Below are 24,386 nucleotides of genomic sequence, written 5' to 3' on the forward strand. Positions count from 1 at the left end.
CACCAATGCCGATAGCCACACACCCTTCCTATTACCCTTGCCCATCCACAAGCCTGTCACCAAAGCAAAGGCAGCACTCCTGGGCTCTGCAAGGGTATCCTGGGAGGAAGACAGATGGGGAAGTCTGGGGTCACTTCGTGCCAGGATTCAAGTAACACGCTACAGCTGCATGAGTGAGTTTATTGCATTAGAAAACCACCAAGGAAAACCAGCAAACACCTCTGTATTAGACATAATTAGTTTGAGTCCAAGGAAGTCATGAAGGAATCTCTAAAGAACACACTTCCATTTTGTCTAGGAGAGGATGATGGTCTCATGCTCCACTTCCCTTGTTCCCTGACCACTGGACCTCCACAGGGGTGTGTCAGGTGACACCAGCGACATGACTCCCTCAGCTCACTTGTACACGCCCAGGTGGAGTCAGCTGGTCATTAATAGTATGCTCCTGAGATACTGGAACACTGATGTGTGAAGGTGGGACGTGGGGCTCCTGGCCTGGGACTGGGGCGACAATGGATCTGCATAGGGGAGGGGAAGAGCCTCCCTGCAGGTCCTGAGAAACTGTCCAGTCCTCCTATCTCCCTGCAAGCCATGGGCACAGGCATTAACACGGATGGCTGCTGATTCAGGCAATCAAATGACTAAGATTCTCAGGCAAACTTCTCAGAATACCATGGCATGTGAGTCACTGCTGCGAAGAGAAAAACCAGATGAATCTGGTGTGGGAAATTCAGTCCAGCACCTGGCAGGAGAGAGGTGAGCGCTCTGGGTAGAGATGATAGCAGCTGGGGCCAGGCAAATGGAAAAGTGATGGCTCCCAGCAACCTCTACCCACCCAGAAGCCAAGCTTTGAACACTCATCCTTCTGGGCCCCATTCTGTCAACAGACCCATAGTAAACAATCCCTGTTGGTTTCCATTCTAATTCGTTATTGCGCTGCACACTTGCAAACCATTGAGTCTTGAGTGAGACCCATCTGACTTCAACCTTCAAGTTCCAAATCACCACCTGACGTCCCAGCTGGACTTGGCCCTGGTCAGGCAACAGGTCAGCGCTGAGGCAGACATCCCGATGAAGCCAACTCATATGGCTACTGGCAAGGTCAGCAGGGTATGGGCAGGTACAAGCCAGTAGCAGCAGGAGGAAAGGCCTGCCTGAGAAGGAGCTATTGAGCTCAAGTTTCAGAAGTGGTAGGAAACCATGGCAGGGGTTCCCATGGATGTGGAACAGAGTCTCAGGTGCCTGCTCTGAGTCCCCTTCTTCATATCCAGTCAGTCCCCAAATTAGCTAGGGGGCTGACACCAAGAAAGGGAACCTTAGGTTCCTCCTAGAGTCCAGATCATAGACTTCTAGACGATTCCTGCTGATGAATCCTAGCAGCACATCACTAGGAAACGGCCCACTCAGCCCAACCACACCTCTTAAGGTCAGAATGATAATGGAGATAATGTCTGTTCATGATACTTTAAGGAAAATGTGGAAGTCCCTATCGGAGACAACTCTTAAATTTTCTTGCCACCTTGAATCTGCATCATTATGGTACTCTGGCCAGTTCTTAGAGGGACCGGTCATGTCCCCTAGCTGACAAATTCATACCGTTTAGGTGGCTGGCTCCATTGACTATAAATAAACTGATGCTATTATTTGCAGAGAGAAGGCCCAGGTCTCTGCCACTGCAGCCTAGACCTTCATTAAGGGGGACAGGTCAAGTTATTGCTGAGGAAGAGCAGCTTAGGGGCAGGCAGAGAGGACTGGCACTAGGAGGAGGAGGAGGAGGAATGGCTTTACCCTGTCTTCTCTGCCCCATCCTCGCTGCCACTGTCCTTTGATCCCGAGGCTCTGGCTGTTCCAGCGGCCTTGTTTGGGGACAAGAGGGTAAACTCGTGGCTAAAGACTTCCGTGTGCACCAGACCCTATGATTCATTTGCGGCTAGAGGGCGGCTGCTCCAGGGTTATGGACAGTATAAAGCTCACCCAGGCCAGGCGGTGGTGGAGCACACCTTTAATCCCAGCCCTCGGGAGGCAGAGGCAGGCGGTTCTTTGTGACTTGGGAGCAATCTGGCCTAGAGTGAGTTCTAGGACAGTCAGGGCTACACAGATAAACCCTGTCTTGAACCCCCCCCCCAAAAAAAAAACCAACCCCAAAAAACAAAAAACCAAAAAACTTCATCCAGGGCCCACAGGTATGGGTTGAATGTGGGTATCCCTTGGAAAGGGTCCAGGACGGGTCCTCCCAGGTTGTGTGACTCTTGCTTTCTGTTTAAACAAGCACCCCTCTTTCTCCACCGTTGAGGACGCTTAGGCAACAGCGTCAAAAGTGAACTCACAGACAAGACAGCCTTAATAAATTAGTATAATACTATTAGAAGGGATGGCATTGGTTCTGTTTTTCAGGAGCATTGTCCTACGTGCAGCCTGACAAGCTCCTTCCCTGGGAAATTTAAAAAGCCGTCCCCGTTAGCTCTGATGTAAAATTATAAAATAGAAATCTGGTAGGGTTTGTTTTGTTTAAAAAGGAAAAGCCCTGGAGAGGCGGGCGGTTCCGTGCAGTCCTGTTAGCTTTGGCCATTGGGTCTGCCCACAGAGCTCCCTCCAGGAGGCTGGATCTGGATGGAGTCCAGGAGGGGCCGAAGTGCTTGTCCAAAGGGCCTGTGGAGAAACAGACATGAGCTGGAGAGCTTTGCAGCGCAGCCTACCCACAGACAAAATGGTGACATGCAGGGTGGTCACGGCAGCACCATCTTCCTCTCTCTCTCTCTCTCTCTCTCTCTCTCTCTCTCTCTCTCTCTCTCTCTCTCTTTCTCTTGACAGTCTCCCTACAATATAGACAGTGGTTCTCAACCTTCCTAATGTTGCGACCTTTTAATATAGTTTCTCAGTTGTGGTGACCCCAACCATAAAATTATTTCATTGTCACTTCATAATTGTAATTTTGTTACTGATATGAATTGTAACGTAAATAACTGATATGGGACCTAAAGGGGTTGAGACCCAGAAGTTGAGAACTGCTGTTCTACATAGTTCTGGCTGTCCTGAAACCAGACCAGGCTGGCCTCGAACTCAGAGATCTGCCTGCCTCTGCCTGAGTGCTGGAGTTGAAGGTGTGTGCCACCATTTCCAGCCTTTAAGTATATATATTTTTGTAGTTCTTTGAGTATTTTATTTTTGTTTTTTGGAGACAGGGTTTCTCTGTAGTTTTGGAGCCTGTGCTGGAACTAGCTCTTGTAGACCAGGCTGGCCTCGAACTCACAGAGATCTAACTGCCCCTGACTCCTGAGTGCTGAGATTAAAAGCGTGCGCCACTGCTGCCCGGTTTGAGTATTTTATACAATGTGTTTTAGTCCTATTAACCGTCCCTCCCAAACTCTTCCCAGATCCACCCTAACCCTCTGCCTGCTCCTGTGTTGTGTGTCTGTCCTTTTCCCCCATCAAGGCCATTTTGTGCTGTCCAAATATTCCTGGACATATGACTTTCCACTGTAGCATGGCAGACATATCAGGTGTTACACTCTTGGAGAAAACCGACCCTTTCCCAGAGGCTAAAATGGCCAATAGTTCCTTGGGCAGATGTGTGTGGGGGTTCATGTCCAGGTCTCCTCTCCATGCTGGGTTTTGGTCTGGTTTGTGTATGATGTCACAACCACTGAGAGTCCCTATGTTCAGCTACCTTGCAGTATCCTGAAGATACTGCTTCCTTATAAGCATTCGTGGCCTCTGGCTCTTACACCCCTTTAATGGTTCCTGAGCCTGGGAGGAGGGGTGCAGTATATGTTCCATTTAGGGCTGAGGATCCTTGAGCCTTTTACATAGCCAGTTGGGGGCCTTGTTAATCAGCATCTACTACCACACTGGTCTTCGTAAGGGAGCTCTCTGGTTTGATTAAGTGTTCCCTAAGATCCCCAGGTTAAAGACTTGGTTCTTGGCCTGTGAAGCATTTGAGAGGCGGGACCTATTGGGAGGGTGGCTGGTCACTGGAGACATGCCCTTGAAGAGGAAAGAGGAACCCTAGTCTCTTCTTCTCTTTGCTTCCTGGCATCAAGTAAACAGCTCCTGTTCTACCATGTTCTCCCACCATGAGAGGCTTCTTTATCACAGGTTCAAAAGTAACAATGTCAGGTGACTATGGACTGATACTGCTGGCTGGCAGTGCATCTAACAGAAAGCCTTCCTCTTTATAATCTGATTATCTCAGGATCTGCTCCAGGAGCAGAAGCTGACTAATAATCTTGCAAATGTTTTTTGTGTGGTTGGTTTGGGTTTTTCAAAACAGGGTTTCTCTGTGTAGCCTTGGTTGTCCTGGAATTCACTCTGTAGACCAGGCTGGTTTGCCTGCCTCTGTCTCCTGAGTGCTGGGATTAAAGGTGCGTTGCTTGTTTTATGGTTACTCCCAGTTCCCTCCTCTGTGTGTGCACTGCCATCTTCTCACTGACACCTGCCGGGCATGCTGAGCTGTGGGTGAACAGGGTGGCTACCCACAGGGAACCAGAGCACTCTGTACTTGCTGAGCTTTTATCCTTTGTCAAAGGGTAGGGCTTAAGATAGGCTTGAACTCCTGATTACAGGCATGGACCAAAACCACCAGTTTATTTGTATCTTCAATTCTTTTGAAGAAGATAAAAATAATGTTGAAGCTGAGGAAAAAAGGGGGAAGCTGAGGCAAAAGAAAAGGAAGTCATGACGATGATGTTTGGAATGGGGATATTCCAAAATTAAGATTCTTCTAGAAAGGAACTGTTCTACAGCACACAGGAATATTCAGGATAAATAGTCATGTGAGTTTGCCAGGAGTTGATGTCACTTTCTAAAGGACACCTGGATGGATCCTGTAATAACTTAACTGGGAAATCACTGTAAAAATGGGAGTCTGGCCGGACGGTGATGGCACATACCTTTAATCTCAGCACTTGGGAAACAGAGGCAGGTGGATCTCAGTGAGTTCAAGGCCAGCCTGGTCTACAGTATGAGTTCCAGGACAGCTAGGACTACAGAGAAACCCTGTCTCAAAAAAAAAGAAAAAAAAATGGAGTCTGGAAACTTTTTAAGATCACTGTTCCCTTAAATAAAGCACCCAGGAAGCAGGGCACAGGAATCTCTGTGCATCTAGGCCAGTATAGTCTATGCAGTCAGTTCTAGGCTAGTCTGGGCTACATAGTGAGAACTTGTCTCAAAAAATAAATTAAGTGACTCACGATACACTCTGGGCACAAGTTTCATTCTCAAAGGTTGCTACTCTCCCTCCCCCTTTTCCCGGCTGAATATGTAGCTCAAACTGGTTTCAAATTCATTGTGATCCTCATGCCTCAGCCTCGCAAGTGCTAGGATTCTAAGTGTCTGCCCCTGTGCCCAGGTGATACAGCCATATTTGAAAATCCCCCCTAAGATCAAGAGAATAAAGTATTTGTAAATGATCCAAGAGTCAAATACCAACCCTAATTCAGACAAAGGCCCCACCCAGCAAGTAATAACAGCAAGAACATTTGGCTACTCAAGGATGCTCAGGGTCTCATGACCTAGATCTCTTGGTAGGGATGTTGGGTTCTGCACATCTACCAGGAGAAGGCAATCTCAGGCCTGAGAGTTTTTATTTATTTATTATGTACACAGGGTTCTGCCTGAATGTACAGGACCTCTGGAAGACCAGTCAGTGCTCTTAACGTCTGAGCCATTTCTCCAGTCCCATTTTTTAAAACCGAGTTTATCTGCCAGGAACACTGTTGGTCAGGACCAGTTAAGGAAAAGCTGAATCAGAGGCAACAAATGGGCACTGTCCTAGAGTGGGCAGAGTCAGGTTGGTACAATCACAAAAGGGAACAATATGATATGGCTTGGGAAGTTTGTGCTCTTTCAGGTATCCCAAGATAGCAGGCCTTCCCAGAGTTGAGACCCCATCAGGGGCAGAGGAAACCTTTGCTGAGGGTGGTCTGCACTGTAAGTTCAAGCATAAGCAGAACTTGATTTTTGAGGGTGTCAAAGAGCTCAGGGTGTGGCTGACAAAGACAAACAACAGTTATAAACTGGGTCGCCCTGTTCCTCTGGATTTTGCCTTCGACTGAAGTCTGCATTCTAGATAAGGATTCTTATCTTCTGGGAAATGGCTTTGTGTTATCAGATACCAGGATTTTATATAAACATCTAAGTTAGGTCAAGTGGTTTCCTAAGTTCTTTGGTGGCACTTAAGCCTAGCTCCAAAGGCCTAGTGCCCACTGGTGGGTAGGAACAATGGTAGCAGGTTCCACAAACAGGTCCTACTGGCTAGGAGGATTCTGCTATCACCGGGGAGGGACACTAAGTCTGAGGTTTTCCTGTCTCTTTTCTTTCTGAGACAGGGTCTCACATAACTCAGGCTCATCTCAGGAAGCTCACTGTGTAGCCGAGGCTGGTTGTACCCTCCTGACTGCCTCAGATGGGGATTTTCACAGTTGGCAGGCTCAGAAACAGAGTGGTCACACTTACGTGGAGAGAACTTCAGAGGGCAAGTCTGTGATGTAAGAAGGGATCTTCCGCCCTGTCAGGAACTGCGCCACTTCATTGCTAAAGGTGTTACAGTTGTGTTCAAACAGGTTGTAGGCTTCTCCTCTGTTCATGCGAGAAAGGGGGGTGGAAAGCAGATGAGCAAGCCAGTATCATGTGGAGTAACTGTCACTACAGAGTGGGAAGGTGGGCAAAGCCTTATGTGAAGACTATGGCCAGTCCTCTCAAACATCAGGAGGACTGTCTGCAGACCTGAACCTCTGAGAGGTGATTAATAAGAGAAACATGAGCCAAAACCGTACCCTTTCTACATAGTTCCAGAACTAACAACAGGACAAGGATCAGAGGTGAACCCTTAATAAAACTGAAAAAGATTTTTTAAAAAAAGATTTACTTATTTTATATATGTATTTATGAATGTATGTGCACGTGTGTGTCTACCTCTTGTGAAGGCCAGAAGAGGGGGTCAGACACTCTGTTACTGAGAACTGGACTCAGGCCTTATTCTCTTAGATATGCTCAACAAGTGTTCTTATCCTAAGCCAGTGGTTCTCAGCCTTCCTAATGCTGCAACCCTTTAAAACAGTCCCTCTTATCATGATGACCCCCAGCCATGGAATTATTTCATTGCTACCTCAGAACAAATTTTGCTTTTGCTATGAATCTTTTTTTTTTTTTTTTTAAAGATTTATTTATTTTATATGTATACAGGCATACCAGTAGAGGGCACCAGATCTTACTACTGATAGTTGTGAGTCACCATGTGGTTGCTGGGAATTGAACTGAGGACCTCTGGAAGAGCAACCAGTGCTCTTAACCTCTGAGCCATCTGCCCAGCCCCTGCTATGAATCTTTTTTGTTTTTGTTTTTTGTTTGTTTTTTGAGACAGGGTTTCCCTGTGTAACAGTCCTAGCTGTCCTAGAACTAGCTCTTGTAGACCAGGCTGGCCTCGAACTCACAGGGATTCACCTGCCTCTGCCTCCCGGGTGCCAGGATTAAAGGTACGTGCCACCTCCGCCCAGCCTGTTATGAATCCTAATGTAAATATCTGATATGGGACTTCCAAAAGGATTGTTACCTACAGGTTCAGAACCACTGCTCTAAGCCACCCTTCTAGATCCTCCTCTGTATTTTTCCCCCCAGAAGGGTTTCTTTGTATAGCCTTGTCCTGGAACTTGCTCTGTAGACCAGGCTGGCCTCGAACTCATAGAGATCCAACTGCTTCTGCCTCTGAAGTGCTGGGATTAAAGGTGTGCGCCACCACTGCCTGTCTTTTTTTTTTTTAAATCATTTATTTTGTGTGGATGTGTGTGGGAACACGAATAAAATTAGAGGAAGATGTGTGAGAGCAGGTTCTCACACCCCACAGTGTGGGTTCCAGGGCTCAAACTCTGGCTGTCAGGCTCTACAGACTCTGATGAGTCAGTCCTCTTACCAGGCTTTGACTCAAGATTCTCTTTTTCCCTCTGAGACAGGGTTTCTGTGTAGCGCTGGGTAACCTGGAACTCACTCTGTTGACTAGGCTGGCCTTGAACTCACAGAGAAGGCATGCCCTATTACTGCTTGGTTAAGTTTCTTTCTTTTTTTCCTTTTGAGACAGCGTCTCTAGCTCAGGCGGTCTTTTACTTCATTTGTAGCTAGGGATGACCTCAAACTTCTGATGTTCCTGTCTCCACTTCCTGAGTACAGGAATTACAAGCATGTGTCAACATACCAGTTCAGGTTTCTGTGGTCTGGGGGTTGAACCCAAGGCTTTGTGCATGATAGAAAAAGTATTCTACATCGTCAGCCTGAAGGAAGCCTATTAAGATAGGTAATTTCAAGTTGGTATTTCATCCCATTTCTCCCACAAATCCCGTTTTCAATATTTAGGGAAATCCACTTGGCCAGAGGAGGTGGGGAACAGCATTCACTGGTTCTGCTCAGAAGGAACAAGTAGCTCCTTTTCTCTAGGCGCAACAGAAAGCATGCTGGGATGTAAGTCTGCTGTTGAAGAGACGTGGGCTCTGCTTCTCTACAGTGACCGGAAAGAGTGACGAGGCCAGAGCTGAGCGTCAGGGACGGCTGCCCTGGCTCTGCCCCCCAGAGTGTGTCTAGTAGTGGTGCACACAAGCAGCCTTACTCACCGGAACAGAGACTCCCCCAGGGAGGACAGGTATTCCAGAAAGATTTCTTCTGTGACTTCTGTGTTCCCCACATCAACCACAGTGTCTGGGGGCCCAAGCAATGTCCCTCCCTGAAAGTCAACCCAAGAAAGTCACTAAGTCACCATTTCTATCACTTTTGCTTTCTTTTGACTGTTCTGAGGATCAGACCCAGGACCTTATGCATGCTAGGCAAATGCGCTATCACTGAGACCATCAACACTCTGTTAACTTTTAAGAAGGGATCTATGAACTCCAGGCTATCGTCCCCATCTATTAAATTATTATGTCACCCTGGATGGCTTCCAACTCACTTGCTTCTGCTCCCAAGTGCTGGGATTAAAGGTGTGTACTACTGTGCCAGGCTTGAATTTCTTATTTTTTTGCTTTAAGATTTACTCATTTATTCATTCATTCATTCATTCATTCATTTATTATGTGGTGTTCTATCTGCATGTGTGCCTGCAGGCCAGAAGAGGGCATCAGACCTCATTATAGATGATTGTGAACCTCCATGTGGTTGTTGGGAATTGAACTCAGAACCCCTGGAAGAGTAGTCAGTCCCCCTCCCCCTGCCCCAGTTTGAATTGTGACTTTTAACACAAAACTACAAAACTCTATTCCAACAGCTTCGTTTTTAACTGCTGGAACACTCTTGTCATAGGAAGTGGGCTATTTTCTCTGTGTTAAGTTTATAGAGTATAGAGTTCAGGTGGCTGCTTGAGGGGCCTGGAAGCAGATTCCTGTGTGGGCGGGTCTCTACACTGTCCATTTATTCTGTTGCTAAAAAGACAGAAACCTATCTATCTGAGTGTGGCAGTGCACACTTTTAATCCCAACACTCTGGGGGCAGAAGCAGGTGGATCTCTGTGAGTTTGAGGCTATCCTGTTCTACATATCGAGCTCCAGGACAGCCAGGACTACATAGAGAAACCCTGTCTCAAAAAAACATAAATAACAATAAAAAGACAGAAACCTGAAACCCGTGGTTTCCTTTTGTCCCCAAAATAATGACAAGATGATGACTAGGACAGAACATGACGGCTGGGCTGCCACAGCAGACTAAAGGATTGGGAACGGTAGCCAAAGGGTAAGCCACAGGACACCAAGGAGGGCAGATTTAGGAAAGCAGAACACTCCAGAATGGAGCTTGCCTATGAAAGCCATTGACTGATAGCCCCAGAGCACTTCCCTTGAGGTTGACATTGCTTTAGGCATTGGGAAAGGCATGGTGAGCAGGACCAGTTATTATGGTAGTCAGAGGAAAATTACCCAATGTTCCAGAGAATAAGAGGTCACTATTGCAACTCCTATTGTTCATTCATATGACAAATATATATTGAGAACTTATATGCAACATCTAAGGCTAGACAATTGGAGCACAATGTATACAAAACATGAGATTTCTGTCCTCACAGAACTTAAAGTTTATTAAGGAAGGCATGTAAAAATTCTATATACCAGTGGACTACAAAACGCTGAAATAAGGAGCAGGCTGAAAAAGTGCAGAAGGCCATTCCTTAGCACCTGCAGGAGGGGAGGGCCAGGCTGAGGTTTGCTGGAGGGAATCAACACCCAGCTCAGACCTGAAGGATGGACAGGCACATCCGAGTGAAGGATTAGGGAGCTATTCTGTATTGGAGTATAGGGTTAAATGCCTTAGCTGGAAGAGGGCAGAGGTGGGGAAGCTGCAACCTGCAAAGAGGATGGCTAGAGAGCGATTCAGACAGGGTCAGCGGGAGACTCTGCTGAGCCTTTTGGCTAAAGCAGGGGAATACTTTGAAATTCCTTTAAAAATCAAGACCCAACAACAACCCAGCATCTCAAAACTCACCATGTAGGGCATAGTAGTAACCCCAGCACCTGGGAGGCAGAGGCAGGAGGATCCTTTTGAGTTCGAGGCCAGTCTATTCTACCTAGAGAGTTCCAGGACAAGCAGGGCTACACAATCCCAGTGCTGGGTGGCAGTCGGTGAGGGATAGATGGGAAACTCAAGGTCATCCATGGCTACCTGGTGAGTTTGATGCAACACGGTTGTGCATATATTTAGTTGGGCAGCAGAGGCAGGAAGATCTCAGAGATTCAGACTTAAAAGAAACCTGTTTCCTATATGGAGGACAGAGGGGAATCAGGCTAGTTTCATAGGTCTAGCCTAGACAGGAAGTGGTGAGGACCGCAGTGAAAACTCTGGAGGGATGAGAAGAGATGAAGAGAGAAAGACTGACTTAAGACACAGTGACAAGGTGGAACTGACCAGGTTCTGGGTGCAAGCATGTCTGTGATCCCAGAACTTGGGAGGTAAAGGCGAGCATTAGGAGGATCAAGCTGAAGATATTTAGCAGTACCATGAGCTTGAGGCCACCCTCAGTCACAAGACACCTTTTTATCCAAAAAAGAAAACACAAAGGGAAATGACCAGGCTTAATGAAAAAGATTTGTGATAGGTAGGGTTGACAATGAAAAATCAAGAATGATTTCCTACTTATGATATCAAAATGGATAGCTGGTCTTTGCTTGAGTACATCCCATGATAATCCTGAGATGGCTGTGAGAGAAATAGTTTAAAAGGGACGTGGGTGTTAGAGTCAGAAAGATCATGTGAGAAAAGGGAGCAGGCTGACTGCAGAAGGAAGGCAACTGACTGGGTTAACTGGAAGGTGTCACTGAATGAGGGAGGAGTCATCTTCCTGTCTCTCTCTTCTCCTCTCCTTTCTCCCCAATCCCTTGCTGAGGATGAAACACAGGGATTGTGTGTGAGTGTGTGTGCTAGATACTAGGCAAGTGTTCACCAAGACACACCTCCAACTACTGAAAGCATTTTAAAGACTTTATTCTTTCTTGGTCTTTTTTTTAAAAAAAACATTTACTTATCTATTTGTGTGTGTGTGTGTGTGTGTGTGTATGTATGCACACACGCAAAGTGGTCAGAGCACAACTTGCAGGAGTTACAATGTGGGTCGCAGGGATCAAATTCAGGTCACCAGACTTGATGGGGAGCAAGTAACTTTCACCTGCTTTCATCTTACAGTCCTTTTTTTAAATATATATTTTTAATTTAAAATTTATTTTTATGTACATGGCTGTTTTGCTTGCATGTATGTCTGTGTACTACCTACATGCAGTACCTGGAGAGGGCATTGGATCCTCTGGAACTAGAACTACAGATGGTTGTTAGCTGCCATGGGGGTGCTAGGAATCAAGCCTGGTCCTCTGGCAGAGCAGCCAGTGTTCTTGACTGTTGAACAATCTCTCCCCTGAAGCTCTCTCTGTTCTACCACATTATCTATCAGAGCATGCGCACACATGAGCTCCAGTCAGAGGATGAGTTATGGGAAGGTTCTCTACTTCTGTGCATGTTCTAGAGACTGAGCTCAGGTTGTCGGGCATAGTGACAAGCACCTTGACCTGCTGGGCATTTCTGAGCTGGAACTCACTAGGTAGCCAAGAAAGACTTCAACTCCTGATCCTCTTGCCTGTACCCACAGGCACTAGAATTATAAAGCTGCCCAGTTAAGTCTTTTTTTTTTTTTTTTAAAGAAAGTATCTCTGTAGCCCTGGCTTCCTTGGAACTCTCTGTTGACAGGGCTAGCCTTGAACTCACAGAGATTTGTCTGCTTCTGCTTTCCAAGTGCTGGGATTAAAGGTGTGTGCAGCCACCATGCTTGACTTATGTGCTATATGAAGAACTAGCACAGGCCAGAGGTCATGGCAGAAGCCAAACTTCTCAAGCTATAGGAACCCCTCAGACTCTGCAGGTCAGGGGAAGACACTCACCGGGGAACAGCTGGAAATACCGCCGCTGCCGAAGAAGAACTCATCCTTGTGGACAACTATAGAGGTGTGCCTGCCACAGAGAGGGATAGTGAGCCAGGAAACTTACAATTTCTCCAAGACAAAACAAGTACATACTGCAGTGAGGATAATTTCTGCCCAAAGACGTCACTGTGGTAGCCAATTTTATTACATTAGCCAGATGAAGACATGAATAAGACATACCGTGTCCCTCTAGATCTGGGAAGATTATCTGGAATTGTCCCCACCCCATACTCAAATTCACAGATGCTCAAGTCCCTCATCTAAAATGGAATAGGATATATACAAAACATACAAACCCTTAAGTACACGTTGAATCATTTAAAGATGACACATAGTATCTAACATGATATAAACATCATATAGTCATTGCACTTCATGATTCAGGGAGTAATGATAAAAGAGTCTATATGTTTAGGACAAGCACTTTTACTTTTCAGAACATTTAACATTTTCCTCTCTCCCCGCTCCTACCCTCTTTCTAAGATAGAGCCTCACTATGTAGTCTTGGAGGGCCTGGAGCTCCCCATGTAGACAAGAATGGCCTCTGTCTCAGAGATCTGCTTGCCTCTGCCTCCCCTGCTGGGTGCTGGGATGAAATGTGTGCACCATCACTCCCAGCTAACATTAGGATTTTGACACTGCTTACATGAGCTAACTTATGCACAGGAGAACGGAGGGCACAGGAGTATACCCCTTTTTTTGAACATTTCAATTTGCAATGGGTGAAAGTCATGGACAAAGAGGGCAGACAGCACCACAGATGGAGAGTCCTCCCTCTGAGCACTGACACGGGGGCAGATGACTATTGTGGGAAGCAGGTGACAACACCACCCTCCCTCTAGTTCTGACAGGTCTCTAGACATGGCCAATAGCTTGGGAGGTAGAGGGATAAAATCAGCTTCACGGAGAACTGCTGTTTTACATATGGGAAATTGGGGGCTAGAGAGATGGCTTAACAGTTAAGAGCACTGCCTATTCTTCCAGAGGACCCAGGTTCTATTCCCAGCACCCACATTGTGGTTCACAACTGTCTGTAACTTGAGTATCATGGAATTCGATGCCCTTTTCTGGCCTACTGGGCAGCAAGCACATACATGCTACATAGATATACATACACCCATACACATAAAAATAAAAATTAAAAAAATGTCAAGAAAATAAAGGATATGGGAAATTAACATCAAAGAGCCAGGCTTTGAGCTGGGAAATGTGGAGACAATGGTGTAGTGAGCTGCTCTGGTTCACAGAGCAGACAACATGAGGAGTCCCACCCCACTTACCAGATGCCTTCCAGTTGTTTCCCTGTGGAGAAAGGGAGAGATTTAGTCATTTGGGACAAGACTGAATGCCCCCCTCAGCCTGTACAAACTCAGAACTCACTCAAGCAGGAGAAGACTGTTAGAGTCCTCCTGGAGGACTTTCTAGAAAATCAGCTCTCCTCCGTTGCAGCCCTCTGCTGCGACAAGGGTGTTGAGGAAGTTCAGAAGCAACTCTTCTTTATCAGAAAGCAAATAACACCGGAACACATGTTTATGTCTGTTCTTACTTCCCATCTTGGGTTACATCAGCTGACTTTAGCTTCTCTGTGTCATCTACAGCAAATCCACAGTAAAACAATGAAGGATGGTACCTAGTTCTCCATTAAGGTGCAAGTCTTCAGAAAACAATGGAGCCAAACTAAATGCTGTGTGTTTTAAAAGGCAACACACATTTATTTGGTGCTGGGGACTGAATGAATGCAGGCGTATGAACACGCTAAGCACATGCTCACCCACTGACCTACACTCAGGGCCTAGTATCCTATTCTTCTACCTATCAGCTACCTTCAGAAGCTCCAAGTCAAGTCGAAAGAGACACACATAAATAATTAACTAAAACACAATGCTGATAAGCTCTGAAACAGTGGGGAAACAGGGTGCTATGTTAATAAAGATGAAGAACTACCTTCAAGAGCTTGATTTCAGCCAATGAAGGAGCAAGCAGCGGCAAAGTTGGGCGTATCTGCCAGAGAGAACAGTCTGTGCAAACACGTGAAGATTGAGGTTTTGTAGGGCAGAGGGCAGGAGTGGTGGCACTATAAAGAGCCAGCAGGCCTGTGGCAAGGCAGGTGCCTGCACTGGGTAGGACAGAACTTTGACCAGACTCACTTTTTTTCCCCCAGACTTACTTTTTTAAAAGCAATTTTTACATCTATTTATTTATTGTGTGTGTCTGTGTGCCAGTGTCTATACGGAGGTCAAGGACAGTATTCAGAGTCAATTCTCTGCTTCCCCCACATAAGCTCTGCCATCAAACTCAGGTTACAAAGCTAGCCCTTAGGCATCTTCATTCATCGAGCTATCTCCTGACCCAAATATAAGACCAGCATTCTATTTTTATTTTATTGTAGGACTGGGGATCAACCCTAGGGCCTTGTGTATGCTAGGCGAGCATGCCACCACTCAGCCACATGTCTGAAGCAACATAGTTCAGACTGGCCTCAAACTAAAAGCAATCTTCCTAGCTCAGATTCTTGATGCTGAGATAAGAAGTCACCTGAATATGTGTGTGTGTAGGCCACAGGACTCTTCATCTTTTTTTTTTGACACAAAATCTTTTTTTTTTTTTATTTTTTGTTTTTTTTTTTAATTTTGTTTTTTGAGACAGGCTTTCTGTGTGTTTTTGGCTGTCATGAAACTCACGCTGTAGACCAGGCTGGCTTTGAACTCACAAAGATCCTCCTATGTGCTGGGATTAAAGGCGCATGCCACCCCATCGGCAACACACAGAATCTCTTAATGAACCTGGCATCTATGAATCAGGTAGGCTGGCTAGCCAGAACGCCCCAGGAATCCTGTTTTCACTACTCCAATTGCTGGGGTTACAAGTGTAACACCTGGCACTTGCTGCTCTTCCAGAGAACTCAAGTTTGGTTCACAATGCATTCTTCTGGCATTTGAAGCACCCCCCACCACACACACAACACAAATGTACACACTTACATATAAGTAAAGAAAGACAAATCTTTAAAAAGATGCTGTTGTAAGGGCCAGCAAGATGACTCAGCAGGTAAAGGAACATGACATCATGCCTGATAAGCTGAATTCAATTCCTGGGTCCCACATGGTAGAAGGAAAGAAGCAACCCCTGAAAGTTGTCTCTGACCCTTCATATGCATGCTATAGTACATATATGCATGCACATTTGTGCACACACACACACACACACACTCACTAAACATAATTAAAATAAAAAAACGGTATGGGGTAGAGAGGATGAGCTGGAGAGGGGTTAAAGAGCAGGTTAGAGTCATGGGAAAACATGGGAAACAACACATAAAGGACGAGGAAGGCAATGAATGAAAAGGTCAGAACATGGGCGAACCTCATTTGCTCACTCACCAGGGTTATCAGTTCAAACAAAGGTTTACTGATTGCTAAATGTCACCCTCAGTGTGTGCTCCAGGACCTGCTCAAGGACAAAATTCAGTGTTGCATGGAAGGAGAGCAGCATGCTTACACTCCTGCTGTGCTATATAAATTATAGAATTTTAAATATGTATCTCATTCTTTTTAAAAATTTGTATTTGTAGTGGGGAATGCATACAGAGTCTTGCATATGTAAACCATGTACTCTACTACTGAGCTACACTCCAAGGCCTAGGTTTTTTTCCCTCTCTTCTGAGACAAGGTCTTATGTATTCTATGCTGGCCTCTAACATGCTATGTAGCCAAGGATAACCTTGAATTCTGATTCACTTCCACCTTCTGGGATTAAAGATTATCACCCTACTAGGTCTATGTAACCTAGGGATCAAGCCCAGATTTTTATGCATGCTAAACACTTTGCCAGTGGAGCCACAGTCTCAGACCCATTCACATATTTTAAATGTTACACAGTGTACATTTATAATCATTTTTATTTAATATTTATTTATTTACTATGTATAAAATATTTTGTCTGTGTGTATGCCTGCATTCCAGAAGAGGGCACCAGACCCCATTACAGATGGTTGTGAGCCACCATGTGGTTGCTGGGAATTGAACTCAGGACCTTTGGAAGAGCAGGCAATGCTCTTAACCTCTGAGTCATCTCTCCAGCCCTATAATCATCTTTAAAAGATGAATGAGACCCATGTTTTGAGTCAGGTGGTGGTGGCTCATGCCTTTAATCCCAACACTCAGGAAGCAGTGGCAGATGGATCTGAGTTTGAGGGCAGCCTAGCCTATAGAGCAAGTTCCAGGATAGACAGACCTATGTTTTGTCTAGTATAGAAAGACAAGACTAGATGTGAAGATGAGTTTGTGGGTGATGTTCACGTAGAAATGTAAGGCTTGCTGTGTTGGAGCCCACCCTTGGGAAGAAAAGCATGAGGCCTTGGCAAGATGGCAGGCACGGGAAAAAGCAGGCTGCACTGAGTTTTAATTTTTTAGGCAAGATAAGGCTAGGAGAAGGTGAGGTGGGGGTAGCAGTATGAGCTATGAAAGTAGGGCATAAAGTCCTTTGGGAACCTGAATTAGACTCAATGGATATTAGCATAGCATAGAGTGGATTATTTCCCACCGAGATTTCCTCAGCAAACTGGAGAGTAGGTAGTCACATGGCTGTATGTCTCTAAGCTTATTGGCACCCCACACATTCATTCTAAGGTTTATGGAATATGGATAACATAATGTGGGAAACAAATAGGAGGCATGGGTGTCAGCTCATGGATGGCAGAAGGTTTAGGACAAGGCGTGCTATTGCCAGCCTTCACTGTCCAGGAGCAAAGAGGTACATAAAAGTCTTGGAGTAGCACTCAACCTTTCTCATCCACGGAGCTGGAAGAAGCATAAACAGACACACAGGCTATCAGCCCCAGACACTGCTGCTGCTATGCAGTGCCTATTAACAAGAGTTAAATGGATGACGATGACAGAACTCCTGAGGCACAAGCCTCTTTGTAGGTAGCGTTTGTCTCAGTTTGGTAGGGAAAAGAACACATTAGCTCTATGGTATAGATCAAGTGCAGCCCTGGTTCACTCCACACAACCCTCTCCTAGCAACCAAGTATTTTAACTGGCACCTTAACAATGAGATGCTTACATGTTACCTGGAAAACACTGGTATTCTCTGGGAAAAAGTAAAAGGAAGCATTTGCATCATGGAGCCCTCTGCCACCAATATTATAAGAAAATGCCTATTAGCAGAAGGGTTTACCCTCTTTCTCTGTGGGGAGAAAAGGGGTACCAGGAAATCACACCAAAAAACCTGGGGTGAAGCTCAGTGGTAGAGAATTTGTCCTACACTATGCACAAGGCACCGAATTCTAACCTGAGCAACATAAAGTAATAACTTTTTTTTTGAGCCTGTCCTGGAACTAGCTCTTGTTGATCAGGCTGGCCTTGAACTCACAGAGATCTGCCTATCTCTGCCTCCCAAGTGCTGGGGCTGGGATTAAAGGTGTGCTGTCACCACCACACGCCACGTAATAACATTTTCAAAGGTAGGTTTAAAAACACTTAACGGGCTGGAGAGATGGCTCAGAGGTTAAGGGCACTGGCTATTTTTCCAGAGGTCTTGAGTTCAATTTCCAGCAACCACAAGGTGGGTCACAACCATCTGTAATAAGAGCTGGTGCCCTCTTCTGGTGTGTAAACAGAACATTATATACATAATATGTAAATAAATAAACAAACAAATCTTTAAAAACAACTACAATAACAACACAATAGTGTAGTACAGATTCTTTAAAGTCAGTACAGGAATTTTTTCTAGTGTGAAAATAACTATAGTCAGATGTGATAATACACACTTGTAATCCTAGAGAACTGCTGTGCAACCAGCCTGAGGTACAGAATATGTAAACCAAACAAACCTTTTCCCCCACAAGTTGCCTTGGTCATGAAAGTGTTCACCACAGCAACAGTGGCCCTAACTAAAACACTGTTTGTTTTTCTTTTGACAGCAGAACTGGACTTTATTGTCCATAGGAAGGCTGATGTCTAGTGAGTTGTGTTAAACATAAGGTGGCTGCAGATGTTAAGCAGGAGTATGCAGAGATGCAGCTACATTCATTTGTATTTTGCCTCCTTCCTTCAGTGGATATAAAACAGTGAGCACACAATGAACAATAAAGACAAAAACAAAGCACAATAGACTGCATTAAGACATGAAAGAAAAAACAAAACCCTCTCTTAGACCTGAATAAATTCTAGTTAATCTCCAAGTCTGAGTCATTCCTATAACCAATACTGGGAAAGAGGGTATAGTTCAGTGAAGCCCTGGTTTCCTGCCCAACACCACACACATGGGTGCTCATATCCCTGAAGGAGCACCCACTCCTTCAGTCACTGGGGGTACTCTGGGGGCAGTCTTCTGCCTCAGAAGCTCCAGGACCCTGCTGAAAAGACAAGCAGCGGCTGCATTTATCTTGGCATGCAACTGTTATCCCTTTTATATGATTATTTAATTTTATACACGCATGCACATTGCTTTTCAAGAAATGAACACCTAGAGTAAAGAGGTCCTATTGCTATTGTGCTAGGATCTAAATATAAAGACCCAAATAGTCAATAGATCGCATTCTGTCGAGAAGGACACAAGTTCCGTGATTTTTTCCCCCAACAATGGTCTCATATATACTAGCTAGGCAAGCTCTCTACCACACAATTTCCCAGAACTTTAACCTGAGAACAATTTGACGAACTTCTAAGAAAAAAATAACTTTGAGTCAGAAAAGAAACACAAAATACCTGTTATCCTAGTTAAAAGACCAATTTCAGGGCTTGGGAGATGGCTCAGTGGGTAAAGGGGCTCATCATGCAAGCTGGAGGATCGAGGCAATATGATGGGAGTTCAAAGCCAGCTTAAACCTCATGAGGCCCTATCTTAACCTTCCACTCTTCCAAAGCCTCTGCATTTATCTCTATCCATTTTTTCACAAAAAGAGGTCAGGACATTTAAAGAGTAGCTAAAATTATTAAGAAGAGCTGAAGGACAAATTTAATAGCCAAATAGTGATATGGGGAGAAAAGGCAGAAGTACGCTGTCCACTCAATTAGAATGCTAAGGATAATTGTGAGACACCTGCAGAATACACATACATTTTCATGGGAGGCATATGTCCTCAAAATAGGACAGGACAGGGGCCAGAGGGATGCTCAGTGATTAAAGAGCTTCAAAGGGTTCAAGTTTGGGTCCTGGCCCCCATGTCCAGTGGTTCACTATCGCCTGAAACTCTAGTTTCTGGGGATCCAATGCCCTCTTCTGGCTTCCACGGGCACCAGCACACACGGCATGCTTGTATAACTAGAGCTTTTATTCACTATTTCCCCAGCCCAGAAATGTGTTAGTTGTTAGTGTGTGTATGTATGTGTTTTGACTTTTTGTTTGTTTTTCTTGAGACAGGGTTTCTTTGTGTAGGCCTGGATGTCATGGAACTCACTTTGTAGACCAGGCTGGCCTCGAACTCCTGGAGATATGCCTGCCTTTTTTAATTTTATTTATTACTGTAGTATATTCTCACATGTGTCATACAGGCACACATAAATAAAACTTAAAAAAAAAAGAGGATAATTTGGTGAAGTCTAAGTCTGTGTTATTTAAGTCAATCATAAACTGTAACAGGATTGGAAAAGGCCTTGAAGTTACTATTTTTTAAAAAGATTTATTTATTTATTATGTATACAGCGTTCTGCATGCCTGTATGCCAGAAGAGGGCACCAGATCTCATTATAGGTACCTGGGAGGCACCATGTGGTTGCTGGGAATTGAACTCATGACGTCTGGAAGAACAGGTAGTGCTCTTAACCTCTGAGCCATCTCTTCAGCCCCCTGAAGTTATTTTTCAAAGTAACTTTATTATTCTTTATGTGTACAGGTGTGCCCCTGTGGAAGTCAGAGGAGTGTCAGATCCCCTGAGCTGGAGTTACAGGTGGTCATGAGCTGACTGACATGGGAGCTGGGAATAGGTCCTGCAAGAACAGTACGTGCTCTTAATCACTGAACCATCTCTCCAGCCCACGGATAAGAGCTTATAAGAGGAAATTCAAAGACCAAAATATGATATGAGTTTACTGTGGAAAACGGAGGGCTACGAGGGACGGGCACAGTGCTAGAAAAGTAGTATACATGCGGAGCCCAGATTTCTTCTCAGCAGATCTCGAGACATCTGTCTAAGGACACCTTCAGACGTTTCTACAAGGAGCCCACTTTACATTAGCCTAGGGAACACATTACCTTGGACAGCAGGTATTAGCAAAATGGTGGTGAAATAAGCTGTGTCCATAACCCAGATCTCCCAACTACCTGCTGTGTGGCTTGGGGCAAATCACAAGACCTATTTCGCAAAGGCATGGGTAAGAGTTCCAGAGACTCAGGAAAAGCGGGGGTGGGGGGTGGGGGATGAGGGGGTTGGCTTGTGACAAAGTCTCAACTACTCTGCTATATTCTAGAATTCCTTTCAAAAATAAGCAAATAAACACACTAATTTTTACCACATTTACCTATGTGTGTGTATGTGTGGGTGCAGAATGTTGCACCTGTGGTGGAGAGAAGACAACTTGTTGGAGTTGCTTCTGGGATCAAAGTTAGGTTGTCATGCTTGGTGACAAGTGTCTCAACCCAATAAGCTGGCCCAAACAAAAGTTGTTGTTTTTTTAAGTTTAAGTATATTTAGGAATGAGAAAGCAATATATAGGAATTAACTGACTTAGGGTATACCTAACTTTAAGGGTGGTGGTATCTGAAAGGGAAGAACAGAAAGGCAATGCCTACTTCCCACTTTTGAAGAGGGCATCAGACCACCTGGCTCTGTGGCTTTAAAGGGTGGTGTGAGTGGCTAGATGTGGCACTAGGAACTGAACTCCAGTCCTCTGTAAGAGCAGCAAGTGCTGTTAACCGCTGGGCCGCTTCTCCAGCCCGTTGGTTTGTTTATTGATTGACTGGCTTGTACGTGTGTCTCCTGGTCTGCACTTACACTACTGCTTACAAAGGCTAGAAGAGGGTATCTGGTCCCCTGAAACTGGGGTTACTGAAGCCATGAACCACCCCATGCGGCTGGTGGGAACTGAACCATGTCCTTTGCAAGAGCAGCAAGTGCCATAACTGTTGAGTCATCTCTACAGTTGATTCGTTTTATTTTTGTTTGTTGAGACCAGGTTTCTCTGTGTAGCCTCGGCTGTCCTGGAACTCACTATATAGACCAACCCAACCGTGAACTCACTAAGACCCACCTGCTCTGCCTCCCAAGTGCTGGGATTAAAAGCATGGTCCACCATGCCCAGTTTACTTTTAGAGTTTACTGAGTACAACTAGAGCACTGCCTGTGCACACATTTAATCCCAGCATCCGGGAGGCAGAAGCCAGCGGATCTCTGTGAGTTCGAGGCCAGCCTGGTCTATAAGAGCTAGTTCCAGGACAGACTCCAAAAGCTGCAGAGAAACCGTGTCTCAAAAAACCAAAGAAACAAACAAACAAAAAAGGAAACCTAGTTTCATTATTTTCTATCTTGGCATTCAGCACAGACCACAATGTTTATTATATATGTATATATATATACATATAATATATATATATATTTCCCACACTAACCAGCTCTAAGATTGCAAAAATCTGTTGATAAACATTAAACATCAGCACATACTAAGCCCTCCAATATTTATTTAATGAATTTGTCCAATGAATGAATCAACAATCTCTGTGTCTTTTTCAGCTAAAAATAATATTCTTTTTTAGATATTAGAACAAAAGAATAACCAGTATAAGGGGTGGCTTTATGGGTCTAAGGAGACAAAGAATGCCTTCCGGTGATAAAACTAAACCAATGGCTGCACTCCAAGGTTTAGTTAGAACCTGACTGATATAATCTACTAACGACTCAGACTCTCTCAGTTTAAAAAGAAGAGACGTTTTTGCTTTCAGATTTGCTAACGTTCTTCTTAGGTGTGCAGGAGTCTAAACTCAGGCCTTGTGCACGTTAGGCAAGGCCTCTACCACTGAGTCACACCTGGATCCTAAGTCCTGCCAGCAACCCATGACCTAGGTCCAAATCTCTCTTCAACAATGGAATGGGTTGGCCACGTGAGAAAGATCTAAAACACTCATTAAAAAGACACAATCCCAAAAATTCTGGTGTAGTGTATGTGAAGCATGGCACTATGATCTACACATTTAAAACTTACAGACGCGAACAGGTATTTAAGCAGTAAGGAAACTTTAGGGGAGAGTTTCTCTTTCACTCTGGGTCGGCTTTCATAAACTGCCAGATACCAGTTTCTTTGGTAGAGGAACTGTTTTAACCTCATTTCTCTCTCTCTTTCTCTGTTTTCTTTTCTTTTTTCTTTTTTTTACACTATGTAGAGCTAGGCTATATAGCCAAGGTTCTTGGTCTTGAACCCACAACCCTATTGCCTCAGTCTCCTGAGTACTAGGATTACAGGTGTGCTCCACCACAGTTGGCTCTAATAGTCTTCTTTTTCAATTCCATATAACAATGTTGGAAATGAACGTATCTGCTTTTTGTTTCAGTGCTAGAGAGAAAACCCAGGCCTTGAAGCACGCCAAGCAAGAACTCTACCAGCGAGTGAGTTACGTACTTCCTTAGTCAGGTGTGCTTTTAACAAACATTCTAGATGATTCTGAGGTGAAGCCAAATTTAGAAAGCACTGACTGACCCAGGGTTGGAGAGTTAAGTTCAACTCAGTGCCATGTCACTAATGGATGCCTTAAAAAGTTGCCTAGCTCCCTTTATCTCTGCCCCTTGTCCTCCCTAAGAACTAAGCCTTTCTCCAGGAAATACTAGCCATTCAAACGAACGATACAAAGCCATGTTATTTTCAATTCCTGAAATCCTTTCCTGTCCATCATTACCTGAAATGACAAACCTGACAAGGCCTATGTGACAGACATTTTGGTATCTGAGTGGAAACGAAGTTGGACCTACACGGAAGGGCTGCTTTTCTCTCAGCATTAAAACATTCCAACTGAACACAACCGACGATTACCTTACCTTATCGATACAACAGCATCCCGAACTCCCCCAGAATTGCTTGCTTTTTTTTTTAAACCACCGGGTCAAAAGCAATTAACCGTTGAGCGAACACTACCTTGTACCTTGTAGGACGGGCTGTGATTAGTTCCAAGTTCTGTCTCCGGCTGACCTAACTTGACCTAACCTGGAACCCGGCGAGGGCACAGGCCCTCTAGCGCTCCCTTCCTTCCCATCCACTCCAAGGACTGCAGAGGGAGTTTCCGTCTGGCGCGGAGGGCAGAGACTCAGAGGGCCACCGGAGAATCTCCTCTGCAGTGTCGCTTCCACCACCAGGACACGCGCTGGAGGCATCCTCACTTTCTCGACTTGGAGCCAAGAAAGGCGTGTAGAGGGTTCCCCAAATGCCAGGGAACCCGCCAAGACCAGTCGGCTTACCCTGGTCCCTAGCTGAAAGGCTTGTGCCCAGCCAGAGCATATGAGTCTCCTTGGATCCGATCAGGAAGCTGAAAAGGGGGGTTAGGGAACCCCACCCCACTCTCACCCGTGGGCCCCTCTTCCCGTCTCGGCAGAACTTCCCACTGACCCCAGTCCCCTCACCCAGCATGATGGGGCTGAGCCGCCGGGCCAAGCCCTTGGACAGGTCGTACACGTAGAGCTTCACCGGGTAGAGATTCGGCGGCTCCATCAGGACCCGTGGCGGCGGCCACGATGGCCCTCGGGCACCCAGTAGCGACTTGGACCTTCTGGTACCCGACGGGGGTGGGGAGAGGAGGGTGCGGGGGACCGAGCCCGGGCCCGGCCTGAGGGCGGGGGAGAAGAGGCCCTGCGCTACTCGCGCCCCCGCGCCCGCGACCAGCAACGACTACTGTGAGGTGACAGAGAGAGATCCCAGAGACTCCCCACGCAAGGAACAGGGGGCGGGGGCGGGGGCGGGGACGCACTTTCGCGCATGTGTGTTCGGCGCTGACGGGCTGCGGGGGCGGGGCTTCAAAGAGAGGGCGGGG

At 45.6% G+C, this 24,386-nt stretch overlaps 1 protein-coding gene across 1 annotated transcript; it reads right to left on the reverse strand.

Annotated features, from left to right (window-relative positions):
* Positions 1-160: 160 nt before the first annotated feature.
* Positions 161-24,279, reverse strand: Desi1 (desumoylating isopeptidase 1). Its single transcript, XM_087899099.1, has 6 exons — positions 23,980-24,279; positions 13,712-13,733; positions 12,390-12,459; positions 8,598-8,707; positions 6,454-6,576; positions 161-2,649 (listed from the first exon to the last, which is right to left on the reverse strand). The coding sequence occupies exons 1-6, from the start codon at positions 24,065-24,067 to the stop codon at positions 2,556-2,558; spliced, it is 507 nt and encodes a 168-aa protein (XP_087755225.1). The 5' UTR covers positions 24,068-24,279; the 3' UTR covers positions 161-2,555.
* Between the last annotated feature and the right edge of the window lie 107 nt (positions 24,280-24,386).

Source organism: Myodes glareolus, chromosome 19, assembly GCF_982192425.1.
Source record: "Myodes glareolus chromosome 19, mMyoGla1.1, whole genome shotgun sequence".
NCBI lineage: Eukaryota > Metazoa > Chordata > Mammalia > Rodentia > Cricetidae > Myodes > Myodes glareolus.